Source organism: Ischnura elegans, chromosome 5, assembly GCF_921293095.1.
Source record: "Ischnura elegans chromosome 5, ioIscEleg1.1, whole genome shotgun sequence".
Classification (NCBI taxonomy): domain Eukaryota; kingdom Metazoa; phylum Arthropoda; class Insecta; order Odonata; family Coenagrionidae; genus Ischnura; species Ischnura elegans.
The window spans coordinates 123238934-123264573 of record NC_060250.1 but is presented as its reverse complement, the minus strand read 5'-3'; the positions used below and the strand labels follow the sequence as shown (position 1 = coordinate 123264573).

The window sequence follows — 25640 nt, the reverse complement described above, 5'->3', positions numbered from 1 at the left end:
GAAACAAAATTTTCCGTGAATATTATGAAAATGATTCTGAATAAGCAGGCAAGTAAAAGGAAAAGTAGAAAGAAATCATAAAAAATATGCCCAAGACTCGATCTAAGTGCTTTGGTATGAAAATCAAACACTGTAATCACTAGATAATAGTAACACATAACTTAATCTTGTTTGGATGGGACTACATTTTACCTGTAACTGTTTAAATGCATTTTTTAAAGCATTGGTTACGAAACCCCACATGGGGGATACATAACTCCATGTGGGGATTATATACCGTATAAGCGTGTGTAAGAGGCGCACCCCTATTTTGAGCATCGAAGCTATGAAGAAAAACATTTTACAGCATTTTTTTTATACTATCGCGCGGTGTTGCAGACGTACGCCTGGAATATCGACAGTTATTGAAATTTCTTCTTTCAGTACTAATTGAAAAAGGAAATTTTGATAACTGCGGCGGTAATAGCGGCATGAGAGGGAGTAGGAGGGGAGAGGGAGTGGCATGAGAGTTCCAATCTTCTCTTCGCATACGCCGTTGCTCTACGATGCTTGCCCTATTCACGAACGATTTTGTTTAAATGCTCTCGCAGGAGTATTGCAATAGAATTGCAGCCGTGGAAAATTTTAAGTCAAAACACGACAGCCACATAGCATGAACCTTCCCAAGAGCTTGGACAACAATCGGGGCAATCTCAGCACCGTAGGATAATAACCACGTCGTAGATTTAACGGAGCCACACTTGGCCCTCCATCAGCCAATGCCTCTGCCGTTTTTTTTACTTTCCGAGACCCCACACAAAAATAGGAAAATATCAAGTTACAGGGGAACAATGGAAACGTGTTTCATCCCTACCCCGTCTCACCAACTGACCTTGATCGATCTCCCAGTTTCTGGAGGCCACATGCTAGGTGATTCATCTACCGAGCCCGAAGATATCTTTATAGCTTTCAATAATTGTATGACACGCACCAGGTTCAAAAAAAGAAAGAGATCTAACGCGACGCATATCTGACAGAATTTAATTTTTTTAGCTCTAATTGTTTGACACCAATATAAATAGTTACAACAAGGCTACTAATATTCAAAATAATCCAAACAGCACAATTTCTGAAGGAACAAGCGTAGCATAAATGCATTCAAACAAGACGAGCCTGACTGGAAACTTCAGGCAACGCAAACTGCGTATATCACATTGCTGCGCCTTCGCCCCTTCGCTTTGAAGGCAACGACGTCACATGCAAGATCGGATGTGTTCGTCCCTTGCTCCTTCGCTCGTAGCCTCGTTGCTTCGAAGACGGAGGGTGCCTCCTTCCCCTCGACCTCTCCTTCAGCACTCTTTACTTATGAGCATTTCTGATTTCTTCTATCCACAATTTAGTCCAACAGTGAACATACTCGTTTGGATTTTTTAAACCACAGGTTTTGACATCAATATAATTTTCAATTGCAATAATACTCATATTAGTGTCTGAAGATGATTTTTGTAAAATCAGGTCCTAAGCGTAATGGAAATTACTCGGCAAGACAGATATTGACTATTACCCAGGTATGTCCTTCAAAACTACGCGTTTCTCTAAATTTGATAAGCGATTACTATAGGCAGTATAAATGCTGCGGGATGCCCACTCGTGGCAGTAAATTTAGCGCGCCCTCTGGAGCGAAAAACCTTGCGCGATCTTTTCCATATTCACCTCTGGGGTACCGACGTGACGGCGCGATGCTTACAAGAAAAGCAAACAGGAGAATTTTAAAAATTAGTCACTAAGGGAGAAACTCCCCTGCCTGCCGCTTGTTTTTGACCCAGGGTTTCAGATGACTGACTCAAGCTGAAAACCAAGGCCACTCAGTTCCCCTTGGACTTGCGACCGGTAAAGGGGAGGGAGGGAAGAAAAAAGTTTGTGTAGGAGGCACACCCTCATTTTCGGCTGCAATTGCTGGGAAAAAAGGTGTGCCTCTTACACGTGCTTATTCGGTAACCAAGAGGTTATATTGCGTGATTTGAGAGCAGTGCCTGATGGATTATAACACTGCAAAGTTTGATTGAATTCTGGTACCCCGATTTTGGACACTTCCCTTGTAAGACTAAAAATGTACATATTTTCTAAACATGTCAGCAATGATTACCATGAGAAGCTGCACTCTCCGCTAAACTCCATATCTTAAACTTTCCATCATCACCACAGGTGACAGCCATTACTTCGTGAAAGTCTTCCGTCCCAGGTTTCATTTCAAGGGCATATATCTCCCCAGAATGTGGTGATTCAATACAAGTGTTTAAGGCAAAGCTAAAAGAAAGAAACACTTTATCATAAGATAAATAAAGTAATAGAATTATTATGTGCAAATAAAAGAAGTAACAGTTTCCATCAAGTTGAGTTATACAGAAAATAACTGGCAATTTAATAGGATTTCATGCAAATAGTCATCTAACTTCCCATTTCATTACACTTACTTCTGCTTGTTCTCATTAAACTTCCAAAATTTCAGCCTTGATTCCAGTGCTGAATCAGGATCCTTCCTAACTTCAACTGTTGCCATCCAACTTCCATTGCATGTAAATGCCACGTGCATGACTTCAGTGTTGAAAATAAACTTATTATTCTCTTGAGTAAGGAAGTTCTGGCCGACTACATCCAGCTGGAGAAAATAAATTATGGAAAATTCTAAAAGCTACATTTACTGCTTCTTTACTACATGTATTGGTGCAGAAAAACATGCCTTTTAAGTGCCAAACAAGAATACCAAAATATTTTAATAACAACTATAAAAAAGATGGCACTTACTACCTGGGAACAATCTACATGTCTATCAAGTGGACTGAGAAAACCACACTCCAGTGTAGATTGTGATGGGATCAGACCAAATGACTACCCATGGAGCCCATCATTGCCAATGCAATTGCAGGCAGATTACCCTTTCACACGGGCAGCCCAGCACTTTGCAAGAAGCTCTGGACTCCAGGTGTGCTGAACAATGACAAACACAGAAGAGGGTAAGTAGAGGAAGGTGAGTAATACCACAGGAGAAAATGCAAACAGCATAATGGGAAACAATTAAGAGGAGGCACAAATTCCTTTGAAAAGAAGTTTTAAACAGAGACACTGAAAAACCAAGCAACAGCCAATCATTGAGAAATAAAAAATCATTGAAAAAATTACACCAGGCTACACACTGCGACCAACCACACATCATAATGGATTTATCCATCACTGGCGAGTTGAAAATAAGCAGACGACAGTAGTCAACTTATTCAAAAAGCCTCAGATGCACTCCTCTATCATCCTTACATCCATGGGTCAGGATGCATGGTGGAGCAGCAGTTAACTCAACTACTTTAAGCATAAAAATAACCCTTATATTCAAATAGTAAACTACCAAAAGAAGTCTTCGACAGAAAATGAAAATTCAACCAATTGGAACTACGGCACGTAAATTTAAAAGCAAATATACTGGCACCTTACAAAATGTTAGGTATCACAAAAGATACTCAAATAATATAATATATTTAATAATGCTACGACACAAATGCCATGTTACGTGCTGTGACCAACCACACATCATAATGGATTTATCCATCACTGGCAAGTTGGAAGTAAGCAGACAACACAGTTGTCAAACTTATCCAAAAAGCCTCAGATGCACTCCTTTATCATCCTTACAGCCATTGGTCAGGATGCATGGTGGAACAGCAGTTAACTACCTAAAGCATAAACATAACCCTTATTATCAAATATAAAACCAGCACAAGAGGTAAGTTACTCAAATGCTATTATACAAATACAAAGTTATGTGCTGCCACCAACCACACATCATAATGGATTTATCCATCACCGGCAAGTTGAAAATAAGCAGACAACACAGTTGTGCAACTTATCCAAAAAGCCTCAGATGCACTCCTCTATCATCCTTACATCCATGGGTCAGGATGCATGGTGGAGCAGCAGTTAACTCAACTACCTTAAGCATAAATATTCATAAGCGCAATGATTAAAAAAATAGACATCCAAAATAAATGCCACTAAGGAGTGAATAACTATGGTTACATTAAAATAAACATTTACCTTTATTTATCAGAAAGCTAAATACATATACATAAATAGCTGTTTTAAATTATAGTTACCATATCACCAACTCTAAAGACATTAAAACCAGAAGTTACAGGTGCATGTAGGGAAACTAATAAAATAGCATTACAGAGAGAGAGGGAGAAGCCTTCTCCTCTTGGAGGAAGTACGAGGAGGGTGAGAGATAACAGAAGGAATAGGATGGAAGGTAGATACAGTCATGTTCAGCACATTGCAAGAATCAACAAAGTGTTCTCACAGGTAGTTTTGGGCAATCATCATTTCCCATACAACAACATCACTTAAGCTCGGCGAAGTACAGCCAACTTCACCTCTGATTCAAATTTTCTTGGGAAATACACATCATAGATCTTGCAGACTTTTTTTTCATAACTTGCATTGCAGTCATACTTTCTATGAGAAAGAGAGACCAAGCATGCAGCAGAAGAATTTGCTTCCACAGTAATGTGAGGTAAGAAAACTTAATAATTATTTAGGAATAAAATAACAGCAAAGTTTTGAAATGCCACTTACAAGTAAAGATCCATGAAGTGGTTTTATTTTTTGCAAAAATTTGTTTTAAAACTATATGTTTTCGGTGTCATAGAAAATCTTGGCGGTGTTGTTATAATGTTAAAAGTTTTGCACATTTCTAAGTGTTTTAATATTTTTTGGTGCACATTTCACGATTTTTTATACTTTTTAAGCATTTTACATAACATTAAATACAATTTCAACAGTACAAAATTTCTGATAAACCAAATCAAGGAAATGGTACAGGGTAGATATATCAATGGTTCAAGCATTAATATTATAGAGTGAGCAAGAAAAGTTGCACCGTGAACAATTCACTTGATTAATTGTCTTTGTGAGGAAGACTAGATCAAAAATTGACCAAATAGTACTGAAATTTGTTTTAGGTTTTATTATATTAATATAGGAAAAATCATTCGCCTTGACCGGGATTCCGGTCAACTCAAGGGCCACTACAGGCACTACACAATAATTTTGCTTATGGTACCACACAGACGTCTTGGTAATAAAAATACAGGAAAGAAGTATGACACTTTATGAATTGAGTGCGGAAAAAGTAAAAAATATCAAAGATCATCCCTCTCAAATGATGATCTAATAAAATCCCTAGCAAACTTTCTGACAGGGTAAATGTGCATCCATAATAAAGTATGACAGGGCCACTCAGACAGAAGTTGAGGGACCTATGTCCAGAGCACCCAGGAAGGACCCATAAACTGTTTTCCGTCATGAGAAAAGATAAAATTTCCTTATGCACCCAACTCCTATGGGTAACCCTGGGGTGTACCGGCACAACAGTGCCCATAGCCACGTGCATCACTGCCCTGATGTAATTTGTAAATTTTTATGAAACTAAACTGCCTTTAAAAATAAACTGCCTTTTTTTGTAAATTATTCTACGTTTCCCAGTGAAGTCTTCTCTACACCCAGAAATATTTTAAGTACTTTGGAGCCAGTACAAAACAAAGTTGAGGAGATCAGAGGTTTACTTCCTTATGACCGAACTTCATTCCAAGTGAGCCCACATTAGGGAACTTTGAACCAAGCTTACTGCGGCATGTATTGCAACAGGCCATATATTTTACATGCCGTATGTTTCCTATAGCTTATCCTATCTCCACCCTTCGTCATCTTGTTTCCTCTCCCACAAACATGATGGTGCCCTAGCAGCTACCCCGACCAACTTTTTCTGTAAACACACCCCACCAAAGTCCCCCTATGTACTTTTATAAGGGCAAACTTAAAAATAAGGTCTCCTAAGTCGTTGCGTCGCCACATGAAGCAGCCGTTTCCATGGGGCTTCCCTCACATCTCCAACCAGGTTTGATATAGTCATACCATTTTTGCCTGGGAAAAAGGTGACATCTATCGCCATTAATCGTCAATTGGTTGAAATTTACGGTGAAAAATGTATGATTGTTAAAAACTTTTATAAGAAGTGCCACAAATTCCTTTCCGGCTGCGCAAACGTTCACCTTCAGGTGGATTCCCAAATAGCTCACTGTTGACCACCAGATGCAGCGCATGGAATGTGTGGAAGATGTTTTGCGCCATTTTGAAGAGGAAGGAGATGATTTTTTTGGACTCTTATCACCCAGCGATTTCCACATGTCGCTCGCCCTATAGCAACACCTAGCAGGGACGAAGTTCGTGACAGACAGCTAAGTGCAAGGGGAGGTCAATGCTTACCTTCGCAGCACAGACGGAAGCTAGTTTGACGACAGTATTCAAAAGTTCATCGTGCCAGTAGTGCAGGGAGGAGGGGTTTGGGGGTTAAAAACCCCCCCAGAGCCCAGAGAAATTTTTAAGTTTTATCCATTTTACTTAATAGGATTGATATTAATAATAGAATAGTGTAAGGATTAATAAAATATCCCTCAGAAAGCCGTAAAACTCACCATTTTGAACAGTTTATCTTTAAATTCCGCAATTTACTAATCTCGCACCTACCGCTTATCCTGGTGGGTATTCCATACCCCCACACACCCCGGTATTAGTTGCCACACCTAAACCCCCCCAGCCTTAATTCCTAGCTGCGCCCCTGCATTGTGCAGATAAGAAAAGTCATCTGGTGCCAGGGTGACTACATCAAAAAAAATAGCTGGAGCCAAGACCTTTCTAACGATTTATCCATCAATTTAAATAAATGTCATATTTGGAGATTACTTTTAAGTTTACCCTGGTACATTCAGTGAGAAGACATAAAAACAACATCAAGGGATGGGTCAACAGCAAGACTTACATTATACAGCAGGCTGTTGGAATAAGTGGAGAAGAACTGCAAGTGTCCTGAGAGGCCATTCAACACCAGACTCTTGGTTCGAGGATCGAACCTCATCCTCCTGATTCCCTTGTAGTTAGTTTCCTTGTTTGCAATATTCACATTCCAAGTAAAATTTTGGATCACTCTCTCAACAGTTAACCGAGGACTTATTAGTTGAATACCTAATTAACAGAAAGTGAACATGATTATACAATAAAAACAAAATACAAAAAAACAAGTAAAATAAAGATCATTATTAAGGTTTTCATATTTAAGAAACACTTCAAGTAAGTATAAAACAGAATACATGATATGCCATTTCACCAGCCCGTTAAGGTAGATGTGATAAAAACCTGAGTTGATATCACAAAGATATTTTTAATGCACAGTCAACTTTTGCCCTGAGCATATGATTGATCAACAAACATGGATAATCAAGTATGTTTATGATAAATGTGGTCACATTATTATCATTACACATTTTATAATACTTCGCATATATGAAGCATTAACCAAATGGCATAAATTGAAAAAATTAAATAGATCGTTAGCTGGAGCCATAGCTTTTTACCAGCCTTTATATCAACTCACCAACCTGTCTGTTTGTTTGTCTGGTACAAATCTTGTAACTGAAATTTGACTCACTTCCTGTGAAGCAAAAACGCTGAAATTTTGCACACTTCTTCATTTCCGATGACAATACATGAAAATATAACTTTTTCTCTCCAACCCCCCTTTAACCACCCCCCAGTCAACCTATAGCCCCCCAAAACATGTTTGTACGGGGTGGCATTTTTAACATAGGGGGGTGGCATTTTTAACATAGGGGTAGGCATTTAAAAGCATAGGGGTGGCATTTTGAAACATAGGGGGCTTACCATTCACTGAAAATTTAATAAATAAAGTGACTTTTTTAATACGTCACTTTTGGTTTTTCGGGGTCACTGAGTTTTTTTGCTTTGTGTCATATATAAACGTTGCTCATCCCCTGTAATCTAAATATAAAGGCTGGTTTTAAAAAAAAATTTTTTTATAAGAGCTTATTTGTAAGCAATTCCAACACAATGAGTAACTTGATAAATGGTTATTGGTATGCCTAGATGGTGTGAAAGTCACCTTTAAGAAGCTAATCAATTTTTGCAAATTTTCAGGCATGAAAAGATTAGTTGCTTAAAACTTTAATAGATCTTGTCAGCATTAAGATTTTTTTCAAGTTTAGCAGTGTTTTTGTTTTATTTATTTGATAAACCTGAGTTGATTTTACCTGAGAAGTTTTGAATTTTAAACAGTGCAATTCCATAGGTCACATTGAGACACCTGAAATCTGTCCAATTGTGGCCCAAGCCAAAGTGTCTCGTTGTGCCCAAGGCCCAATGTGCAGCCTTTGACTGTTTTGATCATACGAGAGTGATGAAGTTAATTGAAATACATATATTGAAATGCCAACTTCTATTTCATCGTATTTGTTAATTGAAAAAATATTTTGGAATGGTTCTTTTAGCATTTATGTACTGTGAAAGTCAACTCTCTTTGGAGTAATGTGAATTACAAGTGTTCAAGAGATATGGCAATTTATATTTGCTTTATGGTCTTATTAATTACATCTGTACGCATATTGCTACTCGCCACGAGCCTTAATGGCATGTGCTCTTGCAAAAAGTGGTTTTCATTCTTTATGTGGAAGTTGATCAGTATAAGCAAAGAAAAAATTAACATTTTAGCACACACCAGCCCTTGCAAGTGTAGCCGCCATATCTACACATTCAAAATGAAACTGCTTATATACCTAAATGCCATTATGATGATTAAAAAAATTGTCTCATGCTTCTGCTTGCTGCAATTAAAATTATTGATAAACTTGACGCCATTAGATCACAATGAAGACTAAAAAATATATTGCCATGACAAAGTCTCGAACCCTGCCCACCTGGGTGAGAGTCGACGACACTACCACTACACCAACTGCTAAAAGGTGCGATATTTTGGGATTATATATGGCTTGCTAAAAGTACCGCATGAAAATTAATTACCGCCAAAGTAAGGCCCATTCAATGTAATGGCATAAAAAATATGGCATTGAAAAAGGCGGAGCAAGGTACGTGGTATCCCCTTGTAAGTAGGATGAAATTCGCCACAAAAGAATCCAGATTGAAGGTCAGGTATGTTATCCTTTACAACAAACTATTTCATTACAAGGAGTTTACAAGACTCCTCACATTGGGAGACCTCTATTAGAATTCCCTGAATTCTCCTCAATTTGGTAAACTTATGATACTAAAAAATATGAACCCATAATTAACTAATAATGAAAGCTTTCATGAAGCCACAACTTACTATTATCTGCCATTGATGCAACCACAAATTGATTTTCAGGGGCAACAGCCAAATAGCATATTGGAGATCCCATCCTCGGAACAAAGTTCTTCTCCTGGTGATCCAACAGCCACTTGACCAAAACACACTCTCCTCCTCCACTGAACATAGACGTTCCTAAAAGATAAATGAAAATAATACTTGTAGAATACATTCAGAAACACAGCAATCAAATTAACTTTTGTCACTATGACATCAGATATGCCATCCACTAAAGGTAGCACGGCAGCTTCAGCAAATGCTCAAGTTCTCCATTCATCCCATGCCGAACTTCAAAAATTGTCCAGACAAAAAGGTAAATAAGGTTTTATAGGGGCCACCCAGTTCTAGCAAGTACAACAATATGTTCTCCAAAGTTAACACACTGAATTTTTTTAGATACATTGCAGACATTTACAGGGATTGAATATGCAAATAAGGAGAGCCCTAAACCAAATTTCCAAGTCTTAAACACAAGCATAAATACGATGCCATTTCATTGCAGTGTAAGAGCTTGACTGAAACATCACTCACAGTACTTCAATCCTTAGGTTGGTTTGGATAGGTTAGGGTACATCTCACGTGTGAAGGATAGGGGAGCCAGTTTCTTCCAATGGGCCACTTCACAATTCAAAGACTATTGGTATCACTCAGGATATCACCCTAAGATCCTTCAGTCGCTCCACCCACTATGCTACCCAAACTACAAATTATTACAGTTTTAGCACTTCAGAAGTCAATTTAATTATGCATACTCACCAGTGTCCGAGAAGCAGATAGCATTCACAGGCAAAGTGTGCCAATGGTAAATGGATCTTGGAGGAAAGTTTGGATTAAATATTGTGTTCCATATTGTAATACATCCATCAATACCACCAACTGCCAGAATCTGCTCCCTCTTGTGAGCTGCAATGCATGTGTACCTCCTTGTTGAATGGACAAAATGCCTGCCGCAATAGATGTTAATAAATCAATGAGAATGTTTAAAGAATTTTCTCATCAAGAATAAGTTCATCAACAAAATATCATGCATAAACTAAGTTCAACAAAAATAATTAACCATAGGTAAGCTCAACATTTTCTGCATCATTTTGCCGACATTTTCACTGACAGTGGTCTCCATTAATTCTGATAAATTTCTTACCACAGGTTTTCAATAGGCCCCAAAAGTGCGCCTAAATTTATTTAAGTAAATGGGAACAGAAATTAATGTACTTTTCACCCTAATAGATTGAACTTTTTTTTTTAAATTATCTGATAAGATTTAAAACTTTCCCAACAAAAAGAATGAATAAACTTTTCTCGGGTTTCCGTGTCTAAGAAAGTCTAAGAACTACGATGTTTCGATTAGCCTTGAGGATGGAAGATGAGACGGAACCTGAAATGCCGGCAATCTCAGATTTTCATACCCTTGCAGAAACCCAAGAAAAAATCATTCATTATCCGATAAGAATTAACATACTTCTCTGGGATTCTTATTCCCTCCTAGCGTCCCTATCCTCAGTCCACACTCAGAGCTCCTCTTGGCAGCTTCAAATTAACCCCTCAAAGTCAGCTGTGATCTTGAACTTAGTCTTACTTGTGACCCATACTCCTTTTAAAACAATCCAATCTGTTACGATAGTTCTCAGTGTGACCTAGGCTTAGAATGACATTAAACTCACAGCCACATACGCCACATCTTAAGGAAAGCTACGGCTATTGTCGGACATTTTACTGCCACACTGACATTGAAGACACTTTTACTCTCCGGTCATTATTTTTGCCTGCATCCTCCCAATCCTTGAATTCTGAGCCCCAATATGGATGACCACCTGTCCCACAACTTAGAGTTTCATTCATCGTCCTTTAAACACCTTTTCCAACCACCGCATTCCCTCCCACAGATATCCCAGAGAATCTACTCTTTCCTCCCTTGGAATTCCCCACCTCTTCCACTGACTCATGCTATGTGATTCAAAGTTCCTTCACAGTATTTGGAGTGGTAATCTTGGGCCCAAAACTCTTCTTCCCCTCTTTCCTCTGTGTGTTCCTCCCAGTACCATATGCAAGTCTCTTGCTTACAATCCTTCATATAGGCTATCAACATCCCAGCACTCCCTGTTCTACTGTCTCCCAAAAACCTAGCTTCAACTTCCTGTTGTCCCTGTCACCCTCACTTGACCTTTCTTCCTTGCTGTCTGTTTTAATGTGTACCCTATTTTCCCTGCATTCCCTTAATAGACTTAAAAACCTGTTTTTATTAATTTTCTAGTCCATATTTTTTCTAAAATAAAAAAATATTTATATTGCCGTAAGTAAAAAGCCTTGGTGCCATTTTTGAGCATTTTGAAATAAATAAATATAAAGTCCACAGAATAATGCTATTATCCTATGGCAAATAAAAGTTCAAGCACTGTGTGATTTGGAACTTTTACATAGGAGATCCTGCAACATTACTTGCAAGGATCGGGTAAACTTTCTCTCTTAACTAGGGTAATGTTACTTTTATGTCATTCTAGGAAGCAACAGAAAATGCCGATCAAATAAATCAACTTCACAATCTTGTACTGATGAATGAGCCCACAAAATAAAATCAATTTCATCGCTCTATTGATGATAATTTATGCCAATGACTGGGGTTCTAAAGGGTTCCAAACGAGTCAATAGTTGGAAACTACTGGAGTCTTCATCAATAAGGCTTCTAACCTTTTGGGGATTAGCTTCCCTGGATCGAATCTCATAAAGAATATGCAGAATCATCCATGGGCACCACGAATCTGACCAAGGGCAATGAACTGAAGATCGCATCAAAGGACTTGCCACAGAGGTAAAGGAGACACATGTTTTAAAAGATGGCACTAGTATTTTCAGTTAAGTTTTACAAATAAAATAATGTAATAAAGGAATAAGTCACTCACTTGACAATTTTTCCTTTCCGGATATCCACTGCATAAACGGTACTCTTATGAACCGTCCCCAAATACAGATTGCTTTCATGTCCTCCAACAGCAAAAGACCTTGGCTTTTTGTTCAACTTCACGTCCATTTCATCAAAGTCTTTACACGAAGACTTGTACCTTAGCATCCTGTCGAATTTTCGTCCATCTTTACTCAAGACTACTAAGATGTCTCTCTCTTTACCGAGAAAATGAGAGCCGCTGACTAAAGCGGAGTGAAGTAACTCCAATTGCTACAAGAAAAATGTACATTTATCAGATACCCGGTGCGCATAATTGCGCGGAGGCACTAATGACATATTCAATCGGGTTATCCGGAAATAATAATACTCACTCTTTCCTCTTGGATTACTCCAGAACTCGAATCCCAGAATATTATTTCTCCTGTCTCCGAGCATGCGGCCAAATAGTTTACATCGGGTAGTAACTGGAAACTGGAACATCGGTGAGAAAGACCACAGTATTCCATAAGAAAATTCCCCGTCTGGGTGCTGTAGGCTCGTACATTATTACCCCAAGCAACAAACAAAACCCTGAAAAAGATTTCGTGAAGGAAATATCTTATAAATGAAGAATGAGGAATATAAACTGCACCGCATGAATTTTTTCCAACACCATCACTTACTTTGAATCCTTGGAAATCACAGGAGGTAGCGACACAATACTTCCACCGCCCTTCCTTTTCAAAACCAATCTTTCACCTTCACACACGTGGCTCCGTGCATCAGTCATCTCTATTCTAACGTAACTAAAAACGTCAGAAATAAATTATGGCCACCTGAGAAGCAGAATAATGTATTGCAAATACATGAATTTGCATCTATCACATAATGATGTCTAATTCTCTTCGGATGCGTGGATAGAACCGGCCAGCTCTCGTGCAACAACAGGCACCTTGTGTACAGGAAGGCGGCTTGCGCTCTTCACTTCTTTTTTTAAGTAACATTCGTAATAATTTACGTATTTGTAAACAAAGACATTAGTTGACGTTAAATAAAACGTTCCCGTCTGCAAAACGGTAAGAATCTCGAAAATCCATCCAGTTATTCAGAGCGACTGTAATTACAGTTTGCTGAAAGTTACCACCAAGCGCAGTGATTGTACAACCTATTACAGACCTTTCAATGTTCTCGTTCCAAATGAGTAACTAGTTCATAAAAGAACACATTTTATTATAAATACCAATTAATTGACATATTTTATACATAAATGACATAAGCATTGAATACAGTTCATTCTTGTCTCCAAGGATTCTTCTCGGTGTTGATGATGACTACAGTTTCATTGTATGCTGCCATATCTGTGAATAACCAGAGTTATTGCCATCAAAAGCCAAAGGTATGAATAAAGTAATTTAAACACGCGCTTTTATACAATGCATACCAAAATTATTAGTAACTTCTGGGGGAAAGGTAAGATAGTTCTCAGATTTCACGACATTTCTTCCCATGCCAACGCCATGGACTTCTACGATCCCTTCCACAGGTTCTTGAAGCGGTTCATCCAATTTCACAGTGACAGTGGTATTATCAGAAGAAATCATGTCGAAGGACATGCCATTTGGGTCACGCTGAAAAGGATAAAATTGCAGCAGTTCATTAAGCCGTCAGACACCGCCAAAAGAAGCCGTCAAATTAAACGTCAAAATACCATAGGAATACCTACATTACAAACCTTCCCGAGAATAATAACCTTTTGCCCACTGTGACGAGGAAGTAAGGACCCACTAATACGAAATCTCTGATCCATTTCTGCCCAAATTATAAAGTAAAACACTAGGATATTCACACGACTGGCACTAACTTTCGTAACATATGCGCATAGAATGCGAAAGACAGGTTTGGCGGTTTTTTGGACCAATCAGAATTTTAGAGCGGGTAAAATGAAACTCATTTGCAGTTCACACTTAAAAAAGTAGGCATTCTTCGGTTAAAATAAACCTCCACGTTAGATATATATATTTAGAGACTATATTGGACTAGTCTAAAATTACAGGTGAGAAAAAAGAGACTTTAGGAAGCCATTAAAACAGCCTTTGTGGAGAATATAAAAGAGAAAATTATAATCATCGGTCTTAAATGTTTTATACCGATCAAAGATTAAATTTTAAAAATTACACTACATACGTCTTTAGTAAGACCAATCACGACTTTCTTGAAAAAAATGCTACTCAAAAGACCCATTTCCATGTGTATGCGCTTCGCTTTGTAATCACATGAATTAGGATTTAAATTCCAGTCCACAATATACCCCATTATCATCAAAACATTACTGGTATTTTATCCATAAAATAGATTATTCTAAATGCTTTCCAACAACCTTTACTAAGGATATATAAGCATGGACTTGTGAGAATAGATTTATCCTTCACTTTGGCCTAAAAAATGAAATGTTTATTAAGTGTTACTCTTCTTGCATATAAAGACTGCTAGCTAGATCTACATCAGCAGTACTCCCTTGTGAATAATTCTTTATTCCTTAAATTTGCTCTCAGACACACTATGTAATAACCTATGAGGCACCTTTGCCATTATAAGATATATCTTGTCACCAATTAAATCCTCATAAGTTCATGTCTCTCAATAGGCCAACTCAAATAGGCTATGATCGGTAAGCACCAGCAAGTGGTACCAGCTAGTACACACCACAGCAAAATTGGCATATTTTTATTTATATATCTGGAAATGGGGAAACAATTTTGCAAGTCCATAGCATACGTGTACTTTCATTTGCAATTTCATCAAAGATATAAGAAGCATTCATCCTCATCATGTGTTATTTAGCAACCTTAACTAGGATTTGAATGACTTATACATAGAACCAGGGGAGGGATATGGGGGTGGGTCATAACCCCCCGTCTCCAATTTATACTAGAAAAAATGGTTATTTTTTTCAGTTGTTAAATAAACACAGGTGAGGAGAGCCCCTCCCCCCTTTGCCCCAACCCTTAAGGGTCCACTTCTGCAATTCTATCCATTGATCCACTCCTGCAAAGAACAGTATAGATGTAATGACCCAGCGCATTTCTCATGAAAAATATTACAGCTAGTTTACACAAATTTCAGATCTCTTCAACTATCTGAAGGCATAGCCTGGTGAAAAACTGTAGTTTCTATAATGTATACATTATCAGCATTCACTAATTATAGCAGTGATGATGGGGATAATAATATTTTTCATGATGAAATTCACATGAAAAACTACAAAATCACTGAGAACTTGTTCAGTATTAACCCTGCTTATCCACAACCGTGCCTGTAGCCGACATTCATAGGTGGATTTAGGGGGAGGGGCACGTGTCCCCCAGACACTTAAAAAATAGACAAGATTTTTAATATGGTTATCATTAAGTTCGTTTTATTTTGTTTATTGTAAAGCCTCAATAATTTGTATCAAAATGAAGAACATTTTCTACAATAATTGTTGCATTTTGTGCACATTGTTGCAATGATTGCACAAATATGAGAAGACCTGCCAGACCCTTGTGCCTCCACCAGAAAAAAATCCTGGATCAACCCCTGTCAGCATTGATAACTACAAAGAGGCAGTATTAGATCTTTCCATTTTTTTTTGGCTCTCACACTTGCACTATTGGGGTCAATGCAGATTTTAACAACCAATGTGCTAAAACAAAGAATAGTGAGTCCCTCATGGAAAAAGATGTGATTGAATATTTCATGCTGCCATGAAAAATTTCATGGTTTCATAGTCCTGAGGACGATAGCCGAATTGGGCATCAAAACATCTGCAGTAATACAGTTCCTGACCCCGTGGCAATGCCGAGAACTTTTCTTGCACCTATGAAATGTTTGACAGTGGGTGAACCATCACCAACACCCACCATGCACAACACCATTCATGGGAATTAAAAGTTTACTTCGTCGCACATGCAATGAGCACACTATGTATTGCAAGGTCCCCTGGATTCCAGTAAAAACAGCAGGAGAGGAAATTTAAAAATAAAATTGAAGATTGTGAGTATAAGCACAATGCTCCAAATTCTAGCAATATTCACAAGTAAAGTCAGCATGTACAAGCATTTGTAACGTTTCCAATATGGTCAGCATTAAAGACTACCCAATCTGTGTACAGTGATTGCATACCTATATAATAGCAACATATACTGTCCGCAGAAGTTTCAGCACATGTTTTTACAGAAAATGCTCTTGGGTTGAGGAGGATACTTATGGGATTGTAAAAGCATAGTTGACTAATAGGAGTATGATGCCAATTGTAAAACTTAATAGGAAAACTACATGAAGGTCCATAGAGGTAGGTTTGAAAAATTAGTGAATTTAGGATGGACATTTCTTACTCGTTTACTAAAAAGGGTAGAAAAATTAAATAAAACATGTCCTCAGTGCATAGTGGGGGAGACTTCAAAAAAGTTGTAAAAGGATAATGGTGATGACAGTGTAATATTATCTAAGAAGAGAGGTTATAGGAAAAATAGTGGATCAATACATACATAGCTATGCAAAAGGACTCTTTGTTTTGCAGTATGAGGAGTGTCTCAATTGATTAAGACCTTAATCCAATGGAGAAGATATTTTCATCTAATGTCTTGAAATATGTATTACATATTTGGATACAAGCCTCACCTGATTGAAGCTATTCTCAACTCGTTGAAAGATTTTAGTAGAATGGTGGGTCTTTAAATGGTAAAAGGTTTATTAAGAAGTCACAGCACATTAAATGAAACCCATTTCTGACCCAAAGTGAGTGGCTAATTTTCCAACTAAAATGTTGGTCAGATTTTCTGAGCCAATTTATGAAAACCATTACATTGATAAAAACACTATTATGTACTTGATAACCTCTCCTTGGATAGGAAGAGGTGAATTTCAGGATATTAAAAAGCAAAGGGAATATAGTACCACCCAAATTTGTCCCCGAAACTACTTTTTTCTCCTCAAGCATTTACCAGCCCCTACAGGCACACTTACCTGATGCAGCATCCAAATGTGTAATTTTGTTCCCGATTAATTAATTAGAATACATTACAGGAGAGGCTATTTCTTAGCCACTTTACAACTTATCCATTTCTTAAACAACGTAGGCAATGCCGAAGACATTTGATGGAGACCTGGGTAAAACACACCCATCATCGCAGTTGCCCCACATCTGAGCAGCCAAGTCTCAACAGCGTGAGATTCATAGGAAATCGTTCCTAGAACAATGTAATGTTTTCAACTCCACTCTATATGTACTTCTGTGGCACTTTTTAGAGTACCCCACCCCAAAATTTCTGGAAACCCCCCAAAAATTCCTCCGCAAATCTTCAGAACATCTGCTGAACTTAGCAATGAAAAGCCCTTAGCAGGAGAAGGTTTTTTGCACAAAGGATTTTCGTGCAAAGGCACGGAGACTCTGAATCTTGGAACTCTACTCTCCAAACTCTGCTCTCTGAACCACCAGGAGATCAAGACTTAATAGCAATTATGATTAAAAACTTTTGGGCTATGTCGCCGCATCAATTCTTGGGTGATAAATGGAGTGGTAAACACTTTGATTCACTGCTCCTACGCAATAAGTGACCAGGAAAACTTTGCCGAAGAGAGACGGAAGCTTGAGGCCATTCTACGACATGGATTCGACGACAGAGTTATTTCTCGCACTTTTAATAAAATCATCAAAAAGAACGAAATGAAAAACAACACCGCAGAAGCCACGAACTCATCCATAAACGACCTCAGCGACCATAAGAAAGCCTTCCTGCCATACATTAAGGGGACGACTGACGTAATAGGAAATATCCTGCGAAAATTCCAGATAAGGACAATCTTCTCGCCTCACACACAGATAAAGCATCTCCTACACACCGTCAAGGATAGAACTCCACTACAAGTGGAAGGGGTTTACCAAATTCCTTGCCAGACCTGCGGGAAGAACTACATCGGCGAAACAGGCAGGTCGGTCAAAACATGCCTAGAAGAGCATGCGAGAGCGATTCGACTGGGGCAATCAACAAAGTCCGCGGTAGCCGAACACGCAGCGCTTGGCCACATCATCGACCTCAAGGAAGTGAAAATCCTCGCCAGAGTTAAAGGTTTTAAACAGAGACTCGTCAGAGAAGCCATTGAAATATCCAAAGAAGATAAGAATAATTTCAACAGAAACACCGGCATTAAAATTAGCCGTACTTGGCAACCAGTAGTAAGAAAAAACAAGCAGCAACCCACTCCCCCAACCTCCGGCTCCCCTCCCTCCACCTCCTGACACAGACGCCTATATAAAAGATCTTAAATTCCCATCTCTTCACAATGCCTTGAAAAAGCGACCAGCATCGGTTGGGAAACGTAGGGGCCACCCAATAATTGACGCGGCGACACAGCCCAAAAGTTTTTAATCATAATGACGAGCACCCGCGGAAGTTTTAACGAAGAATTACTTAATAGCAAGTACGGCAGAGGAATACTTGGATCTGGAAATCCAGGGGAAGTTGGTGCTGAGGCATAATCTGCAGTTCGGAGAGAGTGGTACATAGTCCACTTTTCACCAATGAAAACTCTCTCTCCCTCCAAGACCTTACACTACCATGTCTTTCCCCTCCTAGACTACCAATAGACGGCCAGAATGTCTATCCTCCCCTGCTTGCAGCGGTCACCACTGCTGGGAACATTGGATTGTTGAGTCAGAGCGGCATTTTTTGCAGGAGGTTCTTCCTCCTCCTCCTGCTTGTCACGATCGAAGTAACCTCCCCTCTGCCAGTGGTCATATTCCCCCCACTCTCGCACTGTCTTTTTCTGGTCTCCCTCACTCTCTCATATCGTCCTTCGGCATAGTTACATCGCTCTACCTATGACAGCGATTCTCAACTTAGTTTTTGGGGCTGAAACACCCACCTTTTGTACTTAGTTTTTCTATTGGTTAAGCTTCGTTGTGAGATTATTAGTTATTAATGGTTACTGCCAAGATTTGACAACGTAATGCCACACTTCCCCTTCATGTTTATTCACTACACCCATCCCTATACCACTCACTCTTCTTCGCTAGATACTGAGTAGTAAATAGTCATACTCTTTTGTCCACTAAGCATTTTTTTCTCCTGAGGAAAGCTCTTTCACAGGGGCTGTATTTTGTTAATATGTACCATTTTCTTAAAACGTGGTCTACAAGAAAACTGACCTGCTTCACCTGTTCCAGCTTGAGTCCTTTTACTTTAATATTTGCTTTCTCTTGATTTGCTGTATAAAAACCTCATGAATTTCTACACCATTAACAGCAGAGATTATTGACAGGAAAGATATCATTTCATTTGTCCTGGATCCGAACCTGTATTTCCCAATCAGTCCGTTCAGGTATGAGATATTCAGTGCTGAAGACTTTTTTCTGCGATGGCCCAATAATGGGTTAACAAGGGGAAGTGTCACGTATATTCACATGTTAGTCACACTGTGCCAAATGCTCATAGGCAATTGTTTGGAGTTGTGATGTGTTTTTGTCTTGACTTGTAAATGTGAAGTTAAAAGCCACCATTAAGGAGTATGGTGATGTAGTGCATTATTTAAATATATATTTAAAATAATACATGAGACATCACCAGCTGTGTTTAGTATCTGAAACTGGAGTTCTTGTGGGCTGCATAAACTAACAGCATTAATTTACACAGTGCATTATTTGAAAAGGTGCAGCATATCGCAACAATGGGATTTACGTTAGCCAGCTGTGAATTTTATTTTCTTCAGATTTTCGCTTTGGATACCTCGTAAGCAGTTACTGAATACAACCACAGTACAGAGAAAGCTCTCCAACTCCATCACTGTTGACTTATGTGGGAGGATAATCAAATGCAAACATGAAGTGGTGAAAAAACTTGTAGAAAAGAAAGGCCTCAATCTTAAGGCCAATCCTAAGATTAGCGTTTCACCCAATGCTAAGATTAGCAATGGCAATAGGATAGAAAACTTAGAACAAAATTCAGAGCTTGAATTGAAATCTAGGCACATGGGGAACTCTGCAATATTTATAAATTATGCTACAGTAAACTCTCATTCTTACAACGTTCACAGGACCAAAAAACTGGACGTTCATAATAAGGAACTTCATAAGAGCGTTTCTTATTGGAATCATCGCATAAAAGCATACCTCCCCAAAATTTCTTGACTCTTCAATTTCCCATACTCATAGTTGCCCTGCAGAATAGCTTCAGAGTCATACATATTATATATGTACGTGATAAAATTGTGAACAAATACAGTAAATCCTCTGTACACGAACAGGATGCATTCCGAGACCTTGTTCGTAAACCTATGCAAGGCATCGAAAAGTGTTGTTATCCTGTAGAATGCAACACTGCATTACAATTGTGCGTTAACACATGCTTGTGACAAACTGATCTAGCTGCACGCGCGACGAGGCTGGAGCCGAAAAAAATTCACTGTCCACAGTAAGGAAGAATGGGCAAGATGCTGAACAGTCCCTGACTTCACATCGGATTAACTAATACAGACTTTGTTCAGACTGTGCCTATAAAAGTGAGAGATCCTCTATGCCACACCGCATCGAATCAGTCAACTCCATAGGTGCCAAATTTGAAATTTCGGGCACGCTGAATTTTTCGAATGATCGTATTTCTGAAAGTCGAATGTTTATCAGAAGAAGACTTATCATACGGCCAATTTACGATAAGTAATGAGTGGGTCACCATGATTCCACAGGAACTAAGCTTAATATATATTATTTCATGGATACTCTTATCTCCAACTGAAGAAAAAACAATAATTGGTGCACTTGGGCACCATGCACGAGAAGAACTTAAGCATTACGCAATGATTACAGGGTAGCATAGTGTATATCCACCTAAATGCCGTTGCTTCCCTGTGGAACTTTGTAATAACTTTCACTTTATAACTGCCACGACTGGGACTGAGGTTTGTAATTTGGTGATAAAATTTCATTAACTATAGATTGGATAACCCTTTTCTTTGGGACCAACAATTTACTTTGCAAAAACGAGAACTTCCTGATAACACTGTTTGTACTAACGAGAGTTTACAGTCATCGTCAGATCATTATTTAGTTGATGATGGTATGAGAGATACTTTATGAGTCAAGGTCTAGATATATATATTTACATACCAACCAATTTCCTGCAATAACATTGAACTACCATAATTGACTGTTGGATACAAAAATCAGAGGTAAAATGGAGAAAAATGCTGAGGAAAAATATCGTACCCATTCCTCTTTTCGGCACCGTTATGTAGTTGAATTCAATTCCATGATCACATTTGAAGACATCCGTAATTAAGTACCATTTTCCATAGGCAACATTAATTTCATTTTTCAGCACCGAAATGAAAACTATATAAAATGGATAATTTACAATTCAAAATTATAATTAGAATAATAATATTTCATAAATATTATTTCAATATATAGGATACAGTGGAACCCACAGGTACTTTAACACCATCAACAATCACATGGACCACTTTTCCATCAAGAGTAAATGATGATGTACTTGGAATAAGAGTTTTTCCCTCATTACTGCCAAGAACAGGTATTTTTCGGACACCCAGCTCAGCATCCTTGAAGTACCAGAGTTCAACAGAGCTTCCTTCTGAAATAGGAAATAATTGAAATAAATAGAACTCTTATTAAATGATGCAGAAAAGAATAAGGCAAGATAATTTTCTACACACGAACATATTCAAAAGCCATGATTGTTATTCAGATTAAAAAAAAACTTTCTTTTCATACAGATGTCAGTACCACATTCCTGATTGAACAATCCCGTTACATACCTACATTTTAATATTATAAAGATTAACCCTTTCTTAGTTCAAAATCCTTAAAATCCAACCAGAAGGACAATTATTAATTATGAGAGGCAAGTAGGGCATAAAAGGGATCGAGCCAAATCTTAGCCAATCTCATGTGTCTCATGCAAAAAAATTGTTCCAAATTCTCCCTGATTGCAGTTAAATTCTGATCAAAATCTGAGACTTAAGTGAAGCAGGAGTTAGTCGATTGGAGGCATTTACCAATGTATTTAAATAGGAATTTGGTAGAATCAATAGCATTTTTTTCATCAGTGTTTATCATTTAGCAGGAATTTTGTAAGGCAGAGGTTTTAATATACTTCACGGAGACAGGTGGTTAAGGCTTGACAAAAGAATTTATCCACATGTGCCATTCATTGGTAAGCATACTATCTATGCGATAATTGAGGCACCAGGTTAAGGAGGGAAATTGGCCAATATGATATCATAAAATCCAGAGTTCAAGCAGACTAATGGGAAAAATTTAAGTTTCCTAATGATGAAATGATTCACCTTACAGCCCCCTAGCAAAGAGCAAACAAAGAAACTCTCACTCAGCCATCCACTATAATGCCATGTCCCCCAGGGGAAAGACTGCTAGAAGAATCGGTGAATGTGACAACACCCAATTATGCAACTAGCATTTTTTAAAATTTTGATCACTGATATCTATACTTGTGGGCCATGAGGGCTCGTAAAATTTCACACAATTCATATTCCCAAAGTAATCTTCAAGTCAAGGGGTCTTCATTAATGTTCCTTGACAGTCGTCAACTTCAGTCCGTGCTGGATGTGAAATGACCCATTCCAATGATGACTCAAAAACCAGTTACCAGTTTTGGCAACACATAGTTTGCTGATAATTCTATTTACACAAAATAATTACTCATAACTATCAAAATTAAATTCACAAATTTTAAATATTAATTTAAGAACTTGAACATGAAAGTCCTACCTTTGATAACTCTGCTGTTTATCTTCCTGAGACGGGACACCACTCTGTCCACTGTATCACCATCTCGAATCGGAATTGAGCATGAGAACAAGCCACTACAAGGCACAGGATTGATGAAGTTCAGAGGGATGCTCGGTAAGGAATATAAAGTGATAAATGGAGCACCAGGGCAGCATTCCTCTCTCAGTTTCTCATCCACTGCTCCACTTTCATCAGTGAACTTAAATTGGATGTCTTCAAGCTGAAAAGAGTATAAGAGTTAATTGAATGTTTTAACTACACAGCACAGCCATCAAAAATAATATGGAGTTACAATCAGCAGTGAAGTAAGCCCTCGACATATGAAGAAAATGCATTCCCAGATCTTGTTCGTAAATTGAAAAACCTAAGCAAGGCATCGAAAGTTTTAGTATTCCTGCAGATTACAACACTGCATTACAATCTTGCATTAACTCACGATGGTCACCAACTAATCTAGCTGTGCCTGTGATGTGGCTGCAGACGAAAACATTAAGCTGCCCACAGAAAGGAAGAATGGGCAAAACGCTGAACGGTTCCAGACTTCAAAATGGTTTAATTGATACTTTGTTTAGACTGTGCCCACAGTGCAAGCTCCTCAAATCATTGCACAGTCAAGCCACACCACATTGCATCAGCCAACCTTAAAGGTGCCAAATTTGAAATTTTGGGCACCCTTGAATTATTTTGAATTTTCGTACCTCTGAAGGTTAGTAAGTCGAATGTTTGGAAGTAGAGGACTTAATGTATTGAATTTAAAAAGATACACAACATTTTTGTCACAATTTGAAAATGATAATGAGTTACTTAACCATTTTTTAGACACTTTGAGAGTGATAGAGTATTAAAAAATAAAAAAATCCACATTTATCAGTTTTTCAATCCATCATCTCCTTCTTGAGCTATTTGCAGTTTATATACCATATTTACTCGTGTAAGCCACACCCTCGTTAATCCTGTGCAACCCCATTTTTGGGCCGGCTCGTGAGGAAAAAAACTTCTTAGTGCTTATAGCTGTCTAATATAATTTTGAGGATTCATGTAAACCGTGCACCCTGCTTTTTTTAACTGGTATTTCCGGAAGAAAGGTGCACGGCTTCTATGAGTAAATACAGTATTGGCAGCCTTAACCCTAATTCAGATAAGCTGCTCAAGAGGAGAGGAGGAAAGCGTCAGAGGCCGAGGGCTGATGGATGGAGGGGTCAGGATTTTGGGAATTGCGCTACGTAGTTACTATCCCAAGGCACTGAGGTTCTCCTGGTGGGGGAAACCGGGCATTTTCGGATTTTTTCACCCAATCATTTTCGCTTCCCCATGTCAAACTCTTTTCACCGCTCTACTCCGCGAATTTGATGTAGTTCATCAACTTGCCTATAATGGCACTGCATGCATTAAACGATTAGAGTTCTCTACATTTTACCGAGACAACTACCAATGATGTGCGTGCGACAGTGAAATTCAAAGTATTCGAGGTTGTACCTTTAGCATAATTATTCGAGATCTCGAATATCGAATACTTTCTAGTATTCGAGGTATTTGAGTATTCGTGGACACTATTCGCACATCTCTAATTAAAACTAAACACTTATTTTTCCACTAAGTTGATGTGAGCTAAAAATAGAATTGCATGCGTCAAAGCTATTTAAATGACATTGATATTAGAATAGACAAGATTAGCATTCATGTACCATCTAATTAAGACGATTCAACAAATCGTCTTAATTATATGATATTTTTTTGCTAATCAGTTGATCAATTGAATTGATGCTATATTTGATAAGAAAAACATTAAGAAACACAAATGGTTAAATGCAGTAATTTATCGCATGTAAGTGTAAAGAAAAAAAGGAAGAGGGTCCAAGAATCATCGTCTTAATGATTTAAATATAGTTAGATATACAGTAAACTCTTGATTTTACGAAGTCAGTGGGACCGGAAAATCGGCACTTCGTAAAATCGAGTTTCGTAAATTCAAACCTTTTTCATAAGTCACGAAAAAAATGTTCGCTTTTGTTTCTTCCGCCGTTTTTTGTCTTTAGTGGTCTTATTTAAATGTTTTCGGTGGTTATTCTCGGTATTATTCATAGAAAAGGCTTTTTGTTATCGATTTATGATGTGAAAAATCGTTAAATAATTATACCACCATAAAATTCCCATTTCTTGTTCATACTTCAACATCAACGATCGCTTAAGAAATTCTCGACAAGTTTAGAAAACGTAATCAAATAATGAATTGCAAAGTTTATTATAAGAATTTAATGTTATAAATATGTGGTTAGGAGCGAATAACAACTATTAAGTTCACGTATGATAGATATTTGTTTCCAGCACCCACGGAATGTTAGCGGCAGTCGGCCTAACCGCCATTTATGTCGCCCTCTATCGCTCAGTGACGAGAAAAAAAAAGAAAAACGAGGGCCTCCACCCGTTTCCAAAATAACCTTCGTAAGTTAATATTTCGAGTTACTCTGTATATTCAGTTGAATGTGCTATCTTTTCCATTGGTTATTTTTGTTGAGATTCAGTTACGATTCTAAATTTCGTAGGGTATGATCATCTTCTGACGAATATTTGAAGTAAATTCTGTTTGAGCTCTCCGTCCGGATACTGTGCTCCATCATCTTCGCAGACGTTGCTACGAAAGACTTTATTCTTCATCCGGACCATATTCTTCATACCGGGTGTGAAGTGCTATGTTCATATAGTATTTCTCTCTCTTCTTTTATGCCGACAAGAGCAAGGTTCCA

General features: G+C 38.1%; 3 protein-coding genes across 6 annotated transcripts in view; all 3 read right to left on the bottom strand.

Annotated features, from left to right (window-relative positions):
• The window catches only part of LOC124159518 (WD repeat-containing protein 75), a 45539-nt gene extending 32453 nt beyond the window's left edge, over positions 1-13086 (bottom strand). Inside the window, exons 1-8 of the mRNA XM_046535381.1 lie at positions 12779-13086; positions 12488-12686; positions 12115-12386; positions 9974-10161; positions 9197-9352; positions 6842-7044; positions 2454-2638; positions 2126-2286 (exon numbers count right to left, since the gene is read on the bottom strand). Of these exons, the coding sequence (XP_046391337.1) occupies positions 2126-2286; positions 2454-2638; positions 6842-7044; positions 9197-9352; positions 9974-10161; positions 12115-12386; positions 12488-12686; positions 12779-12885 (1471 nt within the window). The 5' untranslated portion in view covers positions 12886-13086. The remainder of the gene's footprint in view (positions 1-2125; positions 2287-2453; positions 2639-6841; positions 7045-9196; positions 9353-9973; positions 10162-12114; positions 12387-12487; positions 12687-12778) is intronic.
• Positions 13087-13304: 218 nt separating this feature from the next.
• On the bottom strand, positions 13305-14006 carry LOC124159519. Its single transcript, XM_046535382.1, has 3 exons — positions 13819-14006; positions 13537-13723; positions 13305-13453 (listed from the first exon to the last, which is right to left on the bottom strand). Exons 1-3 carry the CDS (start codon positions 13900-13902, stop codon positions 13386-13388), a joined length of 339 nt encoding a protein of 112 aa, XP_046391338.1. The 5' UTR covers positions 13903-14006; the 3' UTR covers positions 13305-13385.
• A 7499-nt stretch (positions 14007-21505) lies between these two features.
• Positions 21506-25640, bottom strand: part of LOC124159515 (leucine--tRNA ligase, cytoplasmic) — a 35708-nt gene continuing 31573 nt past the window's right edge. For all 4 annotated transcript variants that reach the window (XM_046535378.1, XM_046535376.1, XM_046535377.1 and 1 more), the window contains exons 19-20: positions 22876-23116; positions 21506-21718 (exon numbers count right to left, since the gene is read on the bottom strand). In XM_046535378.1, coding sequence (XP_046391334.1) covers positions 21522-21718; positions 22876-23116 — 438 coding nt within the window. In that variant the 3' untranslated portion in view covers positions 21506-21521. The remainder of the gene's footprint in view (positions 21719-22875; positions 23117-25640) is intronic.